Consider the following 17,153-nt stretch of genomic DNA (forward strand, 5'->3'; position numbering starts at 1 on the left):
ATAAGGGTTTAAAACTAGTGCTAGGTTTTCATATTAGGGTTTAAAACTTGGGCTAGGGTTTCAAATTAGGGTTTAAAACTAGTGCTAGGTTTTCATATTAGGGTTTAAAACTAGGGCTAGGGTTTCAAATTAGGGTTTAAAACTAGTGCTCAATTTTCATATTAGGGTTTAAAACTATTGCTGGGGTTTCAAATTAGGGTTTCAAACTAGTGCTAGGGTTTCATATTAGGGTTTAAAACTAGGGCTAGGGTTTCATATTAGGGTTTCAAACTAGTGCTAGGGTTTCATATTAGGGTTTAAAACTAAGGCTAGGGTTTCAAATTAGGGTTACAAACTAGGGTTAGGGTTTCAAATAAGGGTTTCAAACTAGGGCTAGGGTTTCAAATAAGGGTTTCAAACTAGGGCTAGGTTTAAATATTACAGTTACAAACTAGGACTAGGGTTTCAAATGATGGTTTTAAAACTAGGGCTAGGGTTTTAAATTTGGGTTTCAAAAGAGGGCTAGGGTTTCAAATTAGGGTTTAGAACTAAGGTTAGGTTTTCATATTAGGGTTTCAAATTAGGGCTAGTGTTTCAAATTATGTTTACAAACTAGGGTTAGGGTTTTCTTATTAGGGTTTCAAACTTGGGCTAGGGTTTCATATTAGGGTTTAAAACTAGGGCTAGGGTTTCAAATTAGGGTTTCAAACTAGGGCTAGAGTTTCATATTAGGGTTTCAAACTAGGGCTAGGGTTTCAAATTAGGGTTTAAAACTAGGGCTAGGGTTTCATATTAGGGTTTCAAACTAGGGCTAGGGTTTCATATTAGGGTTTAAAACTAGGGCTAGGTCATATATTACAGTTACAAACTAGGGCTAGGGTTTCAAATTATGGTTACAAACTAGGGTTAGGGTTTTAAATTTCAGATTAGGGTTTAAAACTAGGGTTAGGGTTTCATATTAGGGTTTCAAACTTGGGCTAGGGTCATATATTAGAGTTACAAACTAGGGCTAGGTTTTCATATTAGGGTTTAAAACTAGGGCTAGGGTTTCAAATTCCCAAAATTAGGGTTTAAAACTAGTGCTAGGTTTTCATATTAGGGTTTCAAACTAGGGCTAGGGTTTCAAATTAGGGTTTCAAACTAGTGCTAGGGTTTCAAATTAGTGTTTAAAACTAGAGCTGGGGTTTCAAATTAGGGTTACAAACTATGGTTAGGGTTTCATATTAGGGTTTCAAACTAGTGCTGGGTTTCAAATTAGGGTTTAAAACTAGGGTTAGGTTTTCAAATTAGGGTTTCAAACTAAGGCTAGAGTTTCATATTAGGGTTTAAAACTAGGGCTAGGGTTTTAAACTAGAGTTTCAAACTAGGGTTTGGGTTTTAAATTAGGGTTCCAAATTAGTGTTTAAAACTAGGGTTAGGGTTTCAAAATATGGTTACAATCTAGGGTTAGGGTTTCAAATTAGGGTTTCAAACTAGGGATAGGGTTTCAAATTAGGGTTTCAAACTTGGGCTAGGGTTTCATATTAGTGTTTAAAACTAGGGCTAGGGTTTCAAATTAGGGTTTCAAACTAGTGCTAGGAATTCAAATTAGGGTTTCAAATTATGATTACAAACTAGGGTTAGGGTTTCAAATAAGGGTTTCAAACTCGGGCTAGGGTTTCATATTAGGGTTTCAAACTAGGGCTAGGGTTTCAATTTAGCGTTTACAACTAGTGCTAGGGTTTCAAATTAGCGTTTAAAACTAGGGTTAGGGTTTCAAATTATGGTTACAAACTAGGGTTAGGGTTTCAAATAAGGGTTTCAAACTAGGGCTAGGGTTTCATATTAGGGTTTCGAACTAGGGCTAGGGTTTCAAATTAGGTTTTAAAACTCGTGCTATGGTTCAAAACTAGGGTTTCAAACTAGGACTAGGGTTTCATATTAGGGTTTCAAACTAGGTCTAGGGTTTCAAATTAGGATTCCAAATTACCAAAATTAGGGTTTAAAACTAGTGCTAGGTTTTCATATTAAGGTTTCAAACTAGGGCTAGGGTTTCATATTAGGGTTTCAAACTAGGGCTAGGGTTTCATATTAGGGTTTTAAACTAGGGCTAGGGTTTCAAATTAGCGTTTAAAACTAGTGCTAGGGTTTCAAATTAGCGTTTAAAACTAGGGCTAGGGTTTCAAATTAGGGTTACAAACTATGGTTAGGGTTTCAAATTAGGGTTACAAACTAGGGCTAGGGTTTCAAATTAGGTTTTTAAACTAGGGTTAGGGTTTCAAATTAGGGTTTCAAACTAAGGCTAGAGTTTCATATTAGGGTTTAAAACTAGGGCTAGGGTTCTGAACTAGAGTTTCAAACTAGGGCTAGGGTTTCAAAGTAGGGTTTAAAACTAGGGCTCGGGTCATATATTACAGTTACAAACTAGGGCTAGGGTTTCAAATTAGTGCTAGGGTTTCATATTAGTGTTTAAAACTAGGGCTAGGGTTTCAAATTATGGATACAAACTAGGGCTAGGGTTTCAAATTAGGGTTTCAAACTAGTGCTAGGTTTTCATATTAGGGTTTAAAACTAGGGCTAGGGTTTCAAATTAGGGTTTCAAACTAGTGCTAGGGTTTCGAATTATGGTTACAAACTAGGGTTAGGGTTTCAAATAAGGGTTTCAAACTAGGGCTTGGGTCATATATTACAGTTTCAAACTAGGGCTAGGGTTTCAAATTAGGGTTTAAAACTAGTGCTAGGGTTTCAAATTAGGGTTTCAAACTAGGGCTAGGGTTTCAAATTAGGGTTTCAAACTAGGGCTAGGGTTTAATATTAGGGTTTCAAACTAGGGCTAGGGTTTCAAATTACGGTTTCAAACTAGTGCCTAGGGTTTCAAATTAGGGTTTGAAACTAGGACTAGGGTTTCAAATTAGGGTTTCAAACTAATGCTAGGGTTTCAAATTAGGGTTTAAAACTAGGGCTAGGGTTTCAAATTAGGGTTTAAAACTAGGGCTAGGGTTTCAAATTAGGGTTTCAAACTAATGCTAGGGTTTCAACATAGGGTTTAAAACTAGGGCTAGGGTTTCAAATTAGGGTTTAAAACTAGGGCTAGGGTTTCAAATTAGGGTTTAAAATAGGGCTAGGTTTTCAAATTAGGGTTTCAAACTAAGGCTAGGGTCAAATATTAGGGTTTAAAACTAGGGCTAGGGTTCTAAACTAGAGTTTTAAACTAGGGCTAGGGTCCCAAATTAGGGTTTTAAACTAGGTCTAGGGTTTCAAATTAGGGTTTCAATTTAGGGTTTTGAAGCAAAACTAGGGTTTTTTATTAGGATTACAAACTAGGGCTAGGGTTTAAAATTAGGGTTTTAAAATATGGCCTGGGGTCTCAAATTAGGGTTTGAAAATAGGGCCAAGGTTTCAAACTAGGGCTAGGGTTTCAAATTAGGGTTTCAGATTAGGGTTTCAGATTATTGTTTCAGATTAGGGTTTCAGATTAGGGTTTCAGATTAGGGTTTCAGATTAGGGTTAGGGTTTAAAATTAGGATTTCAGATTATGGCTAGGGTTTCAAATTAGGGCTTTAAACTAGGGCTAGGGTTTAAAATTAGGGTTTCAAACTAGGGCTAGGGTTTAAAATTAGGGTTTTAAATTAGGCCTTGGATCTCAAAATTGGGTTTAAAAATAGGGCTAGGGTTTCATATTTAGGGTTTCAAACTAGGGCTAGGGTATCAAATTAGGGTTTCAGATTATAGCTAGGGTCTAAAATTAGGGTTTCAAACTAGGGCTAGGTTTTAAAATAAGGCTTTAAAAACTAGGGCTAGGGTTTAAAATTATGTTTACAAACTAGGGTTAGGGTTTCAAATTAGGGTTTCAAACTTGGGCTAGGGTTTCATATTAGGGTTTAAAACTAGGGCTAGGGTTTCAAATTAGGGTTTTGAAACAAAGCTAGGGTTTCATATTAGTGTTACAAATTAGGGCTAAGGTTTCAAATTGGGGTTTTAAAGTAGTGCTAGGTCCCAAATTTGTGTTTCAAACTAGGGCTAGGGTTTGAAATGTGTGTTTCAAATTAGGCCTTGGGTCTCAAAATTGGGTTTAAAAATAGGGCTAGGGTTTCATATTTAGGGTTTCAAACTAGGGCTAGGGTTTCAAATTAGGGTTTCAGATTAGGGCTAGGGTCTAAAATTAGGGTTTCAAACTAGGGCTAGGATTTAAAATAAGGCTTTAAAAACTCGGGCTAGGGTTTAAAATGAGGGTTTCAAACTAGGGCTAGGGTTTAAAATTAGGGTTTTAAATTAGGCCTATTGTCTCAAATTAGGGTATAAAAATAGGGCTAGGATTTAAAATTAGGGTTTTAAAACAAAGCTAGGGTTTCATATTAGTGTTACAAATTAGGGCTAAGGTTTCAAATTGGGGTTTTAAAGTAGTGCTTGGTCCCAAATTAGCGTTTCAAACTCGGGCTAGGGTTTAAAATGTGTGTTTCAAATTAGGCCTTGGGTCTCAAAGTTGGGTTAAAAAATAGCGCTAGGGTTTCATATTTAGGGTTTCAAACTAGGGCTAGGGTTTAAAGTTAAGCTTAGGGTCTTTAATTAGGGTTTAAAAATAGGGCTAGGGTTTCAAATTAGGGTTTCAGATTATGGCTAGTATTTCAAATTAGGGTTACAAACTAAGGCTAGGGTTTCTAATTAGGGTTTCAAACTAGGTTTAGGGTCTCAAATTAGGTTATACAAATAGGGCTAGTGTTTCAAATTAGGGTTTTGAAGTAATGCTAGGGTTTCAAAATTAGGGTTGGCGGGCTACCAGGGGTCGAAATCCCCCATTGAAATGTTAGGATTTCAAACTAGGGCTAGGGTCTCAAATTAGGGTTTTTAACTAGGACTAGGGTTTCAAATTAGGGTTACAAACTAGGGCTAGAGTTTCAAATTAGGGTTTTACAGTTGTGCTAGGGTTCAAAATTAGGGTTTCAAACTAGGGCTAGGGTCTCAAATTAGGGTTTTTAACTAGGACTCGGGTTTTAAATTAGGGTTTTGAAGTAATGCTAGGGTTTCTAATTAGGGTTACAAACTAGGGCTAGGGTTTAAAATTAAGGTTTAAAAATAGCGCTGGGGTTTAATATCAAGGGTTTCATACTTGGGCTAGTGTTTCAAATTACTGTTTCAAACTAGGACTAGGCTCTCAAATTAGGGTTTTATACTAGGGCTAGGGTTTCAAATTAGGGTTTTGAAGTAAAGCTAGGGTTTCATATTAGGGTTTCAAACTAGGGCTAGGGTGTCAAATTAGGGTTTCAGATTAGGGCTAGGGTTTCAAATGAGGGTTTTGAAGTTATGATAGGGTATCAAATTAGGGTTTAAAACTAGGGCTAGGGTCTCAAATTAGGGTTTTTAACATGGGTTAGGGTTTCAAATTAAGGTTTTAAAGTAAAACTAGGGTTTAATTTTAGCGTTTCAAATTAGGCCTAGGGTCTAAAATTAGGGTTTAAAAATAGGGCTAGGGTTTCAAATTAGGGTTTCAGATTATGGCTAGGATTTCAATTTAGGGTTACAAACTAGGGCTAGGGTTTCTAATTAGGGGTTTGAAGTAGTGCTAGGGTTAAAAATTAGGGTTTCAAACTAGGGCTAGAGTTTCAAATTAGGAATGGTTTCATTTCATAATCAACGTGCATTTTTTTCATTAAAATCAGCCAGTCTTGCTCTGTAATTTCAAATCCAGACTTATTTTCACATTTTAATTTAACTGTGTTGGTTGGAAGATTAGTAAAATAGTAAAATATTGAAACCAATTTCTTGACACCTTTGTCTCCGTACATGGCCACTAATATGTCTGCAAGGTTAGTCTCTGACTTCTGAAAGCTTCAATTTTATGTGATCAGTATTCCATATCTTAGTTCATTTTTTCCCTTTTTTCTTTTTTTTTTTTAAAGCTTTTGCGTTACAAGCCAAAGTTTAAACTACACCACCACCACCTAAATACAAAATGTGAACACTCTCAAGAAGCACAGAGAAGATTATGAAACTGAACTAAATGGCCATACGGAGCTGGAGTCAACGCTCCCGATGTCACTCACTAAGCCACGCCCCTTAAAGCCACACTTCAACAAACATTACAGTGTTTGTGAGTGAGTGAAACTTCATGGTTTAAATACATGTGGAAGAACCGTTATTTCGTTACATTCTCTTTTATTATGTTTTTATTGTGACATTTTTAAAAAGTTGTGGGGATTTGGGGTGGTGAGAATGGGCTCTATAAACAAATCCCCTACTTTCTGAACTCAGCACCACTCCTTCATTTCCTGTCTTTCATGATTGGACAAACTGATTAATCCAGGTGTGCCTGACCTCAGTAACCACGACGACAATGGCCAGACACACCTGGATTAATCAGTTTGTCCAATCATGAAGGACAGCAAATGAAGTAGTGGATTTGTGCAAAGAGCCCATTGTTTAATGACATAACCTTCACCACTAGAGGTCAGTGTCAGCCAATGACAGCACTCTTCCAAAAGTCCATACACATACACATTGTGCTGATTGGAGCGTCTGTTATGAGGTGTATAATTTCCCCATCCGCCAGGTGAGTTTGACCAGACTAGAACCTCCACAGTGGGGCAGCCAGGATGCGAGCCCCCCTGCCCGGGAGGAGGCACTTCCTGCGTAAGTAAGATTCTTCATACAATACACATTTGAGCGATTGTGGTTAGTTATTATTATCATTGTTAATAATAATAATTTATTTGGAAGTGTTGTTTGATGTTTCATTCATGAAGATCATATTTAGATGATAATCCTGATTGCACCATTGCAGCAGGTGGGGGTGGAGGAAGGGTTTCATTTCATAATCAAAGTGCATTTTTTTCATTGAAATCATTCAAATAAAAATGTGCCTTAGGGTAAATATTTAACATGATTAAGGTCAGATTGTACATCTTTAGTTTAAAGGGAACATGTGATTTTTTTTAATTTTAATTTTTTTAATTTTTAATTTTTTTTTAAGTGAGGGGTGGTCTGTGAGATCGAACCCACTGGCAACCGGGCAAATTCTCAGCTTCTGATCTTGAATCAGAGGCGGGGCAGCTGTGTAAGGGGCAGCTGTGTAACATGGAATAGCCCGTTGTAGCGAAGCACTTATCACTGTGCTGCACACATGCAGGCATGGTAAAGCAGGAGCTGCAGGACATTACAGTGGGCATCAGGCAATAGACTATTTTTTTTTTTTTTACCATGACGTCACACATACTCCCAGATAGCAAAAGTGCAAATTAATTGACACCACTAGTAAAGAAACCCTGAAGAAAACAGGGTAAATGAGCCTTCTTTTTTGCAATCATAGTTTAAATGTGTGAAGCGTCGGTCAAAAAGCAGATGTGAGTTGATGGAAATTGTTGAGTGAGATGAATTTACATTTTGACAGGTAAGTGATTAGAAAGGGCTTTTTAGGTGGGGGTCTCAGTTATTTGCAGATTTCCACTATTTGCAACAGCTGTGATTGGTAGTTACCTGAGCACTGGACAACTATGATGTCATTTTCAATCCACAATAAGTGGCATGATTATGGATGTATCTCTGAATACATAGTATGTTGAATTGTAGTTTTATTATTTTAAAGCGGGGTCAACCCTCCAAAAAATTATGTTCTATGCAGCCCCACAAATCTAAACTCGATAATCTGATGAATTTGTAGTCCACTTTTTGTGGACTGAAAATGACATCATAGTTGGCCAGTGCTCAGGTAACTACCAATCACAGCTCACTTGTTTTCTGAAGCTGAGACATGATTGGTAGTTACCTGACCCCTGAGCAACTATGATGTCATTTTCAGACCACAATAAGTGGCAAAATGGCTGCCCTGGACCAGTCTCTGAGGTAACTGCCAATCATGGCTCAGCTTCAGAAAACAGATGAGCTATGATTGGTTGTTCCCAGAGCCCTGAGCAACTATGATGTAATTTCCAGTCCACAATAAGTGGACTACAAATTCTACAAAACTACACTACAAATTCATCAGAAGTGGCAAAATGGCCGCCCCCCACATGGATAAAAAACAATTGATTTGGCTACTTAACTCGTATTCTACAAACTCAATATTCATCAGAATATCATCTTTAGACTAGTGGGGCTGCATAGAAAATATTAATGTAAATATTTTGGGGGGGTTGACCCCCCTTTAAAATAATAAAACCACAATTAAACATACTATATATTAAGAGAGAGCAAGAAAAATGGATAGCACAAAAATATTATACTGTGTAAATAAATCCTATTTATTCCAAACTAACAAACTTGCCTCACAGTAGACATCCATAATCATGCCCAAAGGCGTACATTATAAAATGAACCTACAGCCATCACTTTTAGTGGGCGTAAAAAGCAGGATATGACCTTTAGTAATCTTCAGCAAAACTAGACTGACTTGAAATACTTCCTGTTTTCATTCTTCTTTCAAATTTGTCAAACATTAGTGTGCGGCCATCTGATGGTCGACAGTGGAATTACACAAAAATAAACAAGAGGCAGAACAAGATAGAAACAGTATAAAAACAATCCATGAACCCCGAACCCGTGATGAGGGGATTACTTGATCGATTCATGTATTGATTGTTCTCAGGCACCACACACTAGCAGGATGAAGATAGTCAAGTGAACATCGCATCAGAATGACATCGTCCATCCTCCTCCTCCTCCTGGATCTCTCGGTGTGCGTGTGGGCCTCCCACCAACATTTCCACCCCCACTCCATCAAGATCCCGGGCGACATCACCCTGGGCGGCCTGTTCCCCATCCACGCCCGCGGACCCCACGGCCTGCCCTGCGGCGAGCTGAAGAAAGAGAAGGGCATCCACCGCATGGAGGCCATGTTGTACGCGCTGGACCAGATCAACGGCGACCCCTCGCTGCTGCCCAACATCACGCTGGGCGCTCGCATCCTGGACACGTGCTCGCGGGACACCTACGCCCTGGAGCAGTCGCTAACTTTCGTGCAGGCGCTCATCCAGAAGGACACGTCCGACATCCGCTGCTCCGATGGGCGGCCGCCCGTCATCCGAAAGCCCGAGCGCGTGGTGGCGGTGATCGGCGCCTCGGCCAGCTCCGTGTCCATCATGGTGGCCAACATCCTGCGCCTCTTTGAGGTAACCCGCAACCTGTCGCGCTTGCTGACAGCAGCCAGTGTCATATAGACAACTGATTGGTCGCCAGTCAGTAGCAGTGCACATGTAAATAAACACTGATATATATGATATATTCTATCATATGTTTTGGTTATGTAAAAACAGACCAACAGTCTGCACATGCTGGATTAATTTGGGAGCAATTAGTGTCTGCTTCGTTGCTGCTTTTAATGTTTTTAATGACTGTGTGTAAGTGTGTGCGCGTGTGTGCCCAAGCGGGACAAATAGCAGTGCAGTCAAAGTAGATGAGGCTCACGCATAACAAATAATTCGATGAAACTTGAAATATGGCCGTAATAAGAACCGATAACAGAATAACGTGAGCACGGTCGCCATGGTAACCTTCTGCTCATCACATTCCGCTGCCATCAAATGTCGCGTTTTTAGCTATTGTGAGTTGTTCGTGCCAAAGTGCTTGTGTTACATGCACTAATCTGCCAGTGTGTCCTAATGTGATTGTTACTCCCTTGATTGAAGCGTGACACACATTTGGGCTGTTGCGCAACTGTAATCCCTTTGACTGCCGTTTGTCCTTGTCTTTGTAAATATCATGTCTGTCCATTTACACACAGGATGTAAACATCTGTTTTTCCATTCACACACATACACAATATCAACTTTCTTTTCAATCTGGATCGGTTGCTGACGCTGTCTGTCGCTCGCTCAGATCCCTCAGGTGAGCTACGCCTCGACCGCCCCGGAACTGAGTGACAACAACCGCTACGACTTCTTCTCCCGAGTGGTTCCGCCGGACTCGTACCAGGCGCAGGCCATGTTGGACATCGTCAAAGCTCTGGGCTGGAACTACGTGTCCACGTTGGCGTCCGAGGGAAGCTATGGCGAGAGTGGAGTGGACGCCTTTGTGCAGATCTCAAGGGAGGCCGGTAAGGCGCCTGTCCATTCACATACACACCTATTGTGTACATCTCTCCATTCACATACTATATAGTTTACAGTATGCAAATAGCCTTAAAATTTAGGCAGCATGGCTCAGTGGTGAAGTGGTCGTCTCCATCCGTGAGGTTGTGGGTTCGATCCTCACCCTGGTGACCATGCCGAAGGTGTTCTTGAGCAAGACACTGAACTCCGATTTGCTCCTAATGGACCTGGAAAGCGCCCTGCGTGGCAGCAGTCAGCCATTGGTGTGTGAAAGTGAGTGTGAATGTGAGGCATTGTAAAGCGCTTTGGGCACCATATGGTGTAATTAAAAGCACTATAAAAAAGCAATCCATTTATCATTACGATTTACCAAAATGTATGGCTGTGTTTTATTACAATATAATAGACATGTAATAAGCATGAGTCTCATTGTAAAACCCTTTGGGCACCATATTGTGTAATTAAAAGCGCTATATAAAAAACAGTCCATTTACCATTACCATTTACCTAAATTCATGGCTGTGTTCTATTACGATGTAACAAGCTTGACTCTCATTATTACAATGTGATAGCCGTTGCATTGACATGTTTGTCTCAGGCGGCGTGTGTATCGCCCAGTCGGTGAAGATTCCCCGCGAACCGACAGACGGCGAGTTTGACAAGATCATCAATCGTTTGATGGAGACCAGCAACGCCAGGGGGGTCATCATCTTTGCCAACGAGGACGATATCAAGTAAATGCTCACTGCCGAATCGGTCCCGTCTTCAGGCACCCCACCCTCTCACCGGCCCCCTTGTGGTTGTGACAGACAGGTCCTGGAGGCGGCCAAGCGTGCCAACTTGACGGGACACTTCCTGTTTGTGGGCTCCGACAGCTGGGGGGCGAAAAGCTCGCCCGTCATGGAGCTGGAGGATGTTGCCGAGGGGGCCGTCACCATCCTGCCTAAACGGGCGTCCATCGACCGTAAGAACACATACTGTGTGTGTGTGTACTGTTTAGTGTGTTTAACGGTTATACTGAATATGTGTTCCAGGCTTTGATCACTACTTCACGTCCCGCTCTCTGGAGAACAATCGCAGAAATATTTGGTTCAATGAGTTCTGGGAAGACGACTTCCGTTGTAAACTCACCCGACCTGGAGTCGAGGTGGACCCCAGCAAGAAGAAATGCACAGGTGGGCTCAAATTTTATTGGATGTCGACCTATCAAAACCGCCACCTCATTAAGCCAACCTCACAGGGCAAGAGAGAATCGGCCGGGACTCTCCGTACGAGCAGGAGGGCAAGGTTCAGTTTGTGATCGACGCCGTGTACGCCGTCGCCTACGCCCTGCACAGCATGCAGCAACAGTTCTGTGGCGACCAATCGGACGGCGGCGTGTGCAGCGCCATGGACCCCGTGGAGGGACGCGCCTTGCTCGACTACATCCGAGACGTCAACTTCAACGGTCAGATCATGGCGCTGTCCGTACAGAGCAAAGTTGAGTTGAGGGTGGTCACATGGTCAAAAGGGGGCGTGTCTTTTCCCCCCATCAGGAAGTGCAGGCACCAGCGTCTTGTTCAACGAGAACGGAGACGCTCCCGGCCGTTACGACATCTTCCAGTTCCAGATGACCAATCACAGTCATCCTGGCTACCACGTCATTGGCCAGTGGACCAACAACCTGCGTCTCAACGTAAGGTTCCGATTGGTCCCAAACGCACGTGGCCTATCGTGACCATTTGAGATGACTGTGTGTGTGTGTGTGTGTGTGTGTGTCAGCTGGAGGAGATGCAGTGGTCCGGAGGAGATAAGTCTCTTCCAGACTCCATTTGCAGTTTCCCTTGTAAGCCAGGAGAGAGGAAGAAGATGGTCAAGGGGGTCCCCTGTTGTTGGCACTGTGAGGTAAAAATATAGGGAATAAAAGTAAAAAGTCATCAGATAAAGAAATACTCATGTAAAGCACAGATACCCATGCCATGCCTAATGTCTCCAGCTCTGTGACGGCTATCAGTATCAAGTGGACCAGTTCACCTGTGAGACGTGTCCGTCGGACATGCGGCCTGTCCCCAACAGGACGGCCTGTCGTCCGACGCCCATCATCAAACTGGAGTGGAACTCGCCCTGGGCCTTGGTGCCCGCCTCCCTTTCCATGCTCGGTATCCTGGCAACCTGCATGGTTGTCATCACCTTCGTCCGATTTAACGACACACCCATTGTCAGAGCTGCTGGACGGGAGCTCAGCTACGTTTTACTGACAGGTTGGTGCCATGCGCAAAACTCGTCCACGCTAAGAACAGGTCCACACTCAAGACTGGTACACACACTGGGGACAGGTGCACACTCCAGACTGGTAGTCGTAAAGGATAGATACACTCTCAGGACTAAGGAAAGGTCCACAGTAAAAACTGGTACACACTAAAACCTGGTACACACTAAGGTATACACAAGACAAGACTGGTACACACGCAAGACAGGTACACACTCAAGACTGGTAATCACTCAAGACCGGTACTCACTCAATACCGGTACACACTCAGACAAGTACACTCTAAAGACTGGTACACACTAAAGACAGGTACACACTCAAGACTGGTAATCACTCAAGACCGGTACTCACGCAATACCGGTACACACTCAGACCGGTACACACTCAAGAAAGGTGCACACAGGCAGAGACACACTAAAGAAAAGTACACACTCTTAAGACTGGTGCACACTCAAGACGGGTACACACTAAAGTCAGGTAGACACTCAAGACAGGTACACACTAAAGAAAGGTGCACACAGACAGGGACACAGTCAAGACCGGTACACACTCAAGACTGGTACACACTAAAGTCAAGTACACACCCAAGACTGGTACAAATTGAAGAAAGGTACACATCCAAGCCTGGTACACACTAAAGACAGGTGCACACAGACAGGGAGACAGTCAAGACTGGTACACACTAAAAACCTGGTACGCGCTAAGGTGGTACACACTCAAGACTGGTACACACTACAGAAAGGTACACACTAAAGAAAGGTACACACTAAAAACAGGTATGCACTCTAGACTTACAAATTAAAGACATGTACACAGTCAAGACTGTTACACACACACACACATACACAAGACTGGTGCATGCTCAAGACTGGTGCAAACTAAATACATACACGTTGAAGACTGGTACACATGCTCAGCTCAAGACTTGTATACACTCACAACTGGTATACAGGAATACACTAAAGTACATGCTAGTACATACAAGACTGGTGCACATGGAAAGAGATGAGCTGAAGCCCCTCTCCCTAAAACCAAAAAAGTCCCATTCAAAATGCAAATAAAATACATACGTATAAAATAATGTATAAAATACGTACGTATAAAATAATGTATAAAATACATACCTACAAAAGCCTTTGCTAATAATGTATGCTGACATGATGCAACTCCCTGTCCTCTGTCAGGAATCTTTTTGATCTATTTGATCACGTTCCTGATGATCGCGGAGCCAGGAGTGGTCGTGTGCGCATTCCGGCGCCTCCTGCTGGGCCTGGGCATGGCCATCACGTACTCCGCCATGTTGACCAAAACCAACCGCATCTATCGCATCTTCGAGCAGGGCAAGCGCTCGGTGACGCCGCCCAAGTTCATCAGCCCCACCTCGCAGCTGCTCATCACCTTCATTCTGGTCTTGGTACAGGTGAGAACAACCACTTCCTATTTCTGCTGCAGTCACGTATACTGTGGAATTGTTGTTGTTGTTTCCAGGTGTTCCTGATGAATACTTGTTTTGCATAGCTGCTGGTCATTCACCTGCCTGGTGACAAAAATGGCTTGATTAGTCATTTGACTGGTTTGTTGATTTGGTAGGATGGTTAGTAGATTTGTTGGTAAAACTAAAGAGTCGGTCAATTGTTTGGTAGGTTCATCAATTAGTTGACGGATTGATTAGTCAATCTATTGTTTGGTTGGTTAATTAATAGATTGGTGATTCGTAGGTTAGTTGATTTCTCAATTGATTAGTTGTTTGGCTTTTAGTTAATTAGCCAATTAACTGGTTGGTTTGGAAGGTTGATAAGTTGATTACTTTGGTGACTGGTCAATTGATTGACTGGTAATTTTGTTTATTTATTCAACTGATTGGTTAGTTGGTTGGTCAGTTGATTGGTTGGCTGGTCGGTTGGTTGGTTTTGTAGATTGGTCAATTGGTTGGTTGACCAACTGGTTGGTTTGTTAGTCAGGTGGTTGTTTGGCTGGTCAGTTGATTGGTTTTGTTTATTGATTATTTCTTCAATTGAAGGTCAGTTAGTTAGTTAGTTGGTTAATTTGATTGTTTGTTGTTTAGTCAATTGGTTAGTTGGTTTGGCACATTTATAAATTAATTGTTTGGTAGCTCAATGAGTTGATTGGTTGGTTGGATCATTGGCACTGCGTTGTTTGGTTAATCAATTGATTGATTGGTTTGTTGGTTGGTCAGTTGATTGGCTGAGTGGTAGATTGGTTGGTTGCTAGTTACTTAGTAAATTGATTGGTAGGTTGGATTGTTTGGTTGATCAATTGCTTCGTTGGTTCGCTGGTTCATAGAGTGTCTCTGTTTATTACTTAATCAATTTACCTCCATTCAGCTTCGTGGATAACCATGGCCAGGGTGACTGACATTCTACACAGATATGTGACTCAGTTGTGTGTCTGTGTGTGTGTGTGTGTGTGTGTGTGTGTGCGTGCGTGCGTGCGTGCGTGCGTGCGTGCGTGCGTGCGTGCGTGCGTGCGTGCGTGCGTGCGTGCGTGTATGTGTCAGGTGTTAGGCGTGTTTGTGTGGTTCGCCATGGTGCCGCCTCACACCATCGTCGACTACGATGAGCTCCGTCCCCCGAACCCTGACTTGGCCCGAGGAATTCTCAAGTGTGACATGTCTGACCTGTCAATCATCTGCTGCTTGGGCTACAGTATCCTGCTCATGGTACGAGGTCAAACCCCGCCCACTGTGCAGAGCAACTGCATGACCCGCTACATTTGTCGTGCTAGGTGACGTGCACCGTGTACGCCGTGAAAAGCCGTGGAGTGCCGGAGACTTTTAACGAGGCGAAGCCCATCGGTTTCACCATGTACACCACCTGCATTGTCTGGCTGGCCTTCGTGCCCATCTTCTTCGGTACAGCACAATCCACAGAAAAGGTAAGAACCCACACCGGGACACTACTAGAACGAGCTCAAGCGAGGTGCTAGCTAGGGCCAGATTGATATGGATTTTTTTTTTTAATCAATGGCAATATACAGGTAAATATTTAGCAGAATAGTGTCAAAAATATTTGAACCTTTGGGTGTGATAGACTTTGTTGTCATGTTTTGCTTCTGTACGATTCAATGATTTTAGTGATTATCCAATCAAGTATTGGAGTCATCAGACATAAAATGAATTTGCATTATTAACGCCAATGCAAAATATGCATGTGAGGTGCAGACATTTATTTTGTCCACTTGGGGGTCGCCATCCTCATATTGTCCACTGTAGTGACTTTGACTGTGTGTGGCTTTAAAAGGCAGGGCCTGGGCTTGTGAATGACGTGGGAGTCAACAAATGATTGTGTCGAGTTAGCTGTTGTGAGCTCAGGTTATCAGCTGACTGTTAATTGGCTAATTAGCCAGTCTGCGCATGGAGTCCCATTACAGTTTGTGAATGAGTGTGCTTGTTTATTTAAGTACATTGGTGCCTTGAGGGGGTTTTTTTGGGGGGGGGGGGGGGGGGGGGGTTTATACAAGTTGTTGCTTGGCCATTTGTTGTTGTTGTTTTGAGATACAAGCAAACATTTTAGATATGAGTATGCCTTATTGCTAGACTGCAGCATGAACCAACAGTTCGCTGCTGCCATCTAGTGGCAGAATGGATGTCGGAATCAGTCGCGATTCATTTAAGGCTTTCTTCCTCCCAGTGAGTTTTTTTTTTTTCAGGGAGGGAAGCTGGTTCAGTCTGAGGTCAGGACTTTTAATGGATTTTAGAAGTGTTGGGGTCATCTAAACACACCAGATGGGATTGTACAGATTAGAATTATAATCCCATCTCATAATCATGCAGGCCGTAATTATGGAAGCAAGCAACTTGTTTCTGTCTAGTCCAGAGCTGGTAATCAGGTGAATCCTGCTTGTTGCTGATGTTGGTTTTAGGTACATATTTAAAATCTGACAGCACACATCAAACAAAAATGTAGAAATAAGATCAAATAACTTTTATGAGATTAGATAAAATAAGCTTTATTAGATGTAATATGTATTGATGCATTGATACATGCTCTCTCTAGTGGCAAGTTATATTTCAATACATTTGTAAAAAAATAATAATAATCATAATAATTATAAAAAATAATAACGTTTGTAATCTAGATTCCATGTTAGCCTTGTAAAACTGTGTCCTCTCTTCAGATGTTCATCCAGACGGCAACATTGACCGTGTCCATGACTCTGAGTGCGTCCGTCTCCCTCGGGATGCTCTACATTCCCAAAGTGTACGTCATCCTCTTCCAGCCCGAGCACAACATCCAGAAGAGGAAGAGGAGCTTCAAGGTGACGAGGAGGAGCAGGGAGCGATGAGGTGACGTTCTCGTGCGGTCGAGTCGTCTCCGATCCTGACGCTGGTTTTCTGGTAGGGTGTTGTCCAGGCTGCTCAGCTGTCTCACAAATCCATCAAGGAGAATCAGAACGGAAATATTAAGTTTGAGCCCGACAGAACGCAGTGAATTGAAGGATGAAGGTGCTAAGAACGCTCTTGCTTGAGTAAAAAAGTGGAAAGATGGTGTGAAGTATTTCAGTTTGTGCTGTTTTCTTCACAGGGCCTCGATTGACCAATCCCTGCGCACAACCCGATGACATCACTGTCGTAGTGAAGATCATGTGTTCACTCATCTGCAATTTGAAATAGTTGTATTGATAAACGACGCTATCGTTCAACAATGTGTCCGGGTTTCTTTCGGCATGATTTGCCCAAGCGTGTTTTGATGGAACGAACGCGTAAAGGTTTGATTGTGCTCATTGTGTCTCCATTGCTTATGACATCATTTGTGAAATGCGATCGGGTTCAGGAGACCTTTTAAGTGGCACAGATGCTAGCAACGCTTAATGATTAATCAGAGATTGATGACATCACAGGGGAAGCCAGATACTCTCCTGACCCCGTTTACAATCTCAAAATGTGTTGGGAATATGACCCTCGTTAC

At 42.1% G+C, this 17,153-nt stretch overlaps 1 protein-coding gene across 3 annotated transcripts; it reads left to right on the forward strand.

The window, feature by feature from the left end:
• Positions 1–6,455: 6,455 nt before the first annotated feature.
• LOC147178873 (metabotropic glutamate receptor 6-like) lies at positions 6,456–16,917 on the forward strand. Of its 3 annotated transcripts, none has more exons than XM_086067654.1 (16): positions 6,456–6,585; positions 8,537–9,059; positions 9,766–9,982; positions 10,576–10,711; positions 10,787–10,941; positions 11,012–11,152; positions 11,218–11,424; positions 11,513–11,652; positions 11,739–11,861; positions 11,953–12,217; positions 13,410–13,645; positions 14,744–14,905; positions 14,971–15,120; positions 16,363–16,503; positions 16,599–16,690; positions 16,770–16,917. In XM_086067654.1, exons 2-15 carry the CDS (start codon positions 8,586–8,588, stop codon positions 16,674–16,676), a joined length of 2,625 nt encoding a protein of 874 aa, XP_085923780.1. In that variant the 5' UTR covers positions 6,456–6,585; positions 8,537–8,585; the 3' UTR covers positions 16,677–16,690; positions 16,770–16,917. The 3 variants fall into 3 exon arrangements, with proteins under 3 accessions (XP_085923780.1, XP_085923778.1, XP_085923779.1); XM_086067652.1 differs by having other exon boundaries at positions 16,587–16,690; positions 16,770–16,915; XM_086067653.1 differs by having other exon boundaries at positions 6,533–6,589; positions 16,587–16,690; positions 16,770–16,916.
• The last annotated feature ends 236 nt before the right edge of the window (positions 16,918–17,153 follow it).

Source organism: Leptonotus elevatus, chromosome 2, assembly GCF_054856555.1.
Source record: "Leptonotus elevatus isolate MCC_2025b chromosome 2, RoL_Lele_1.0, whole genome shotgun sequence".
NCBI lineage: Eukaryota > Metazoa > Chordata > Actinopteri > Syngnathiformes > Syngnathidae > Leptonotus > Leptonotus elevatus.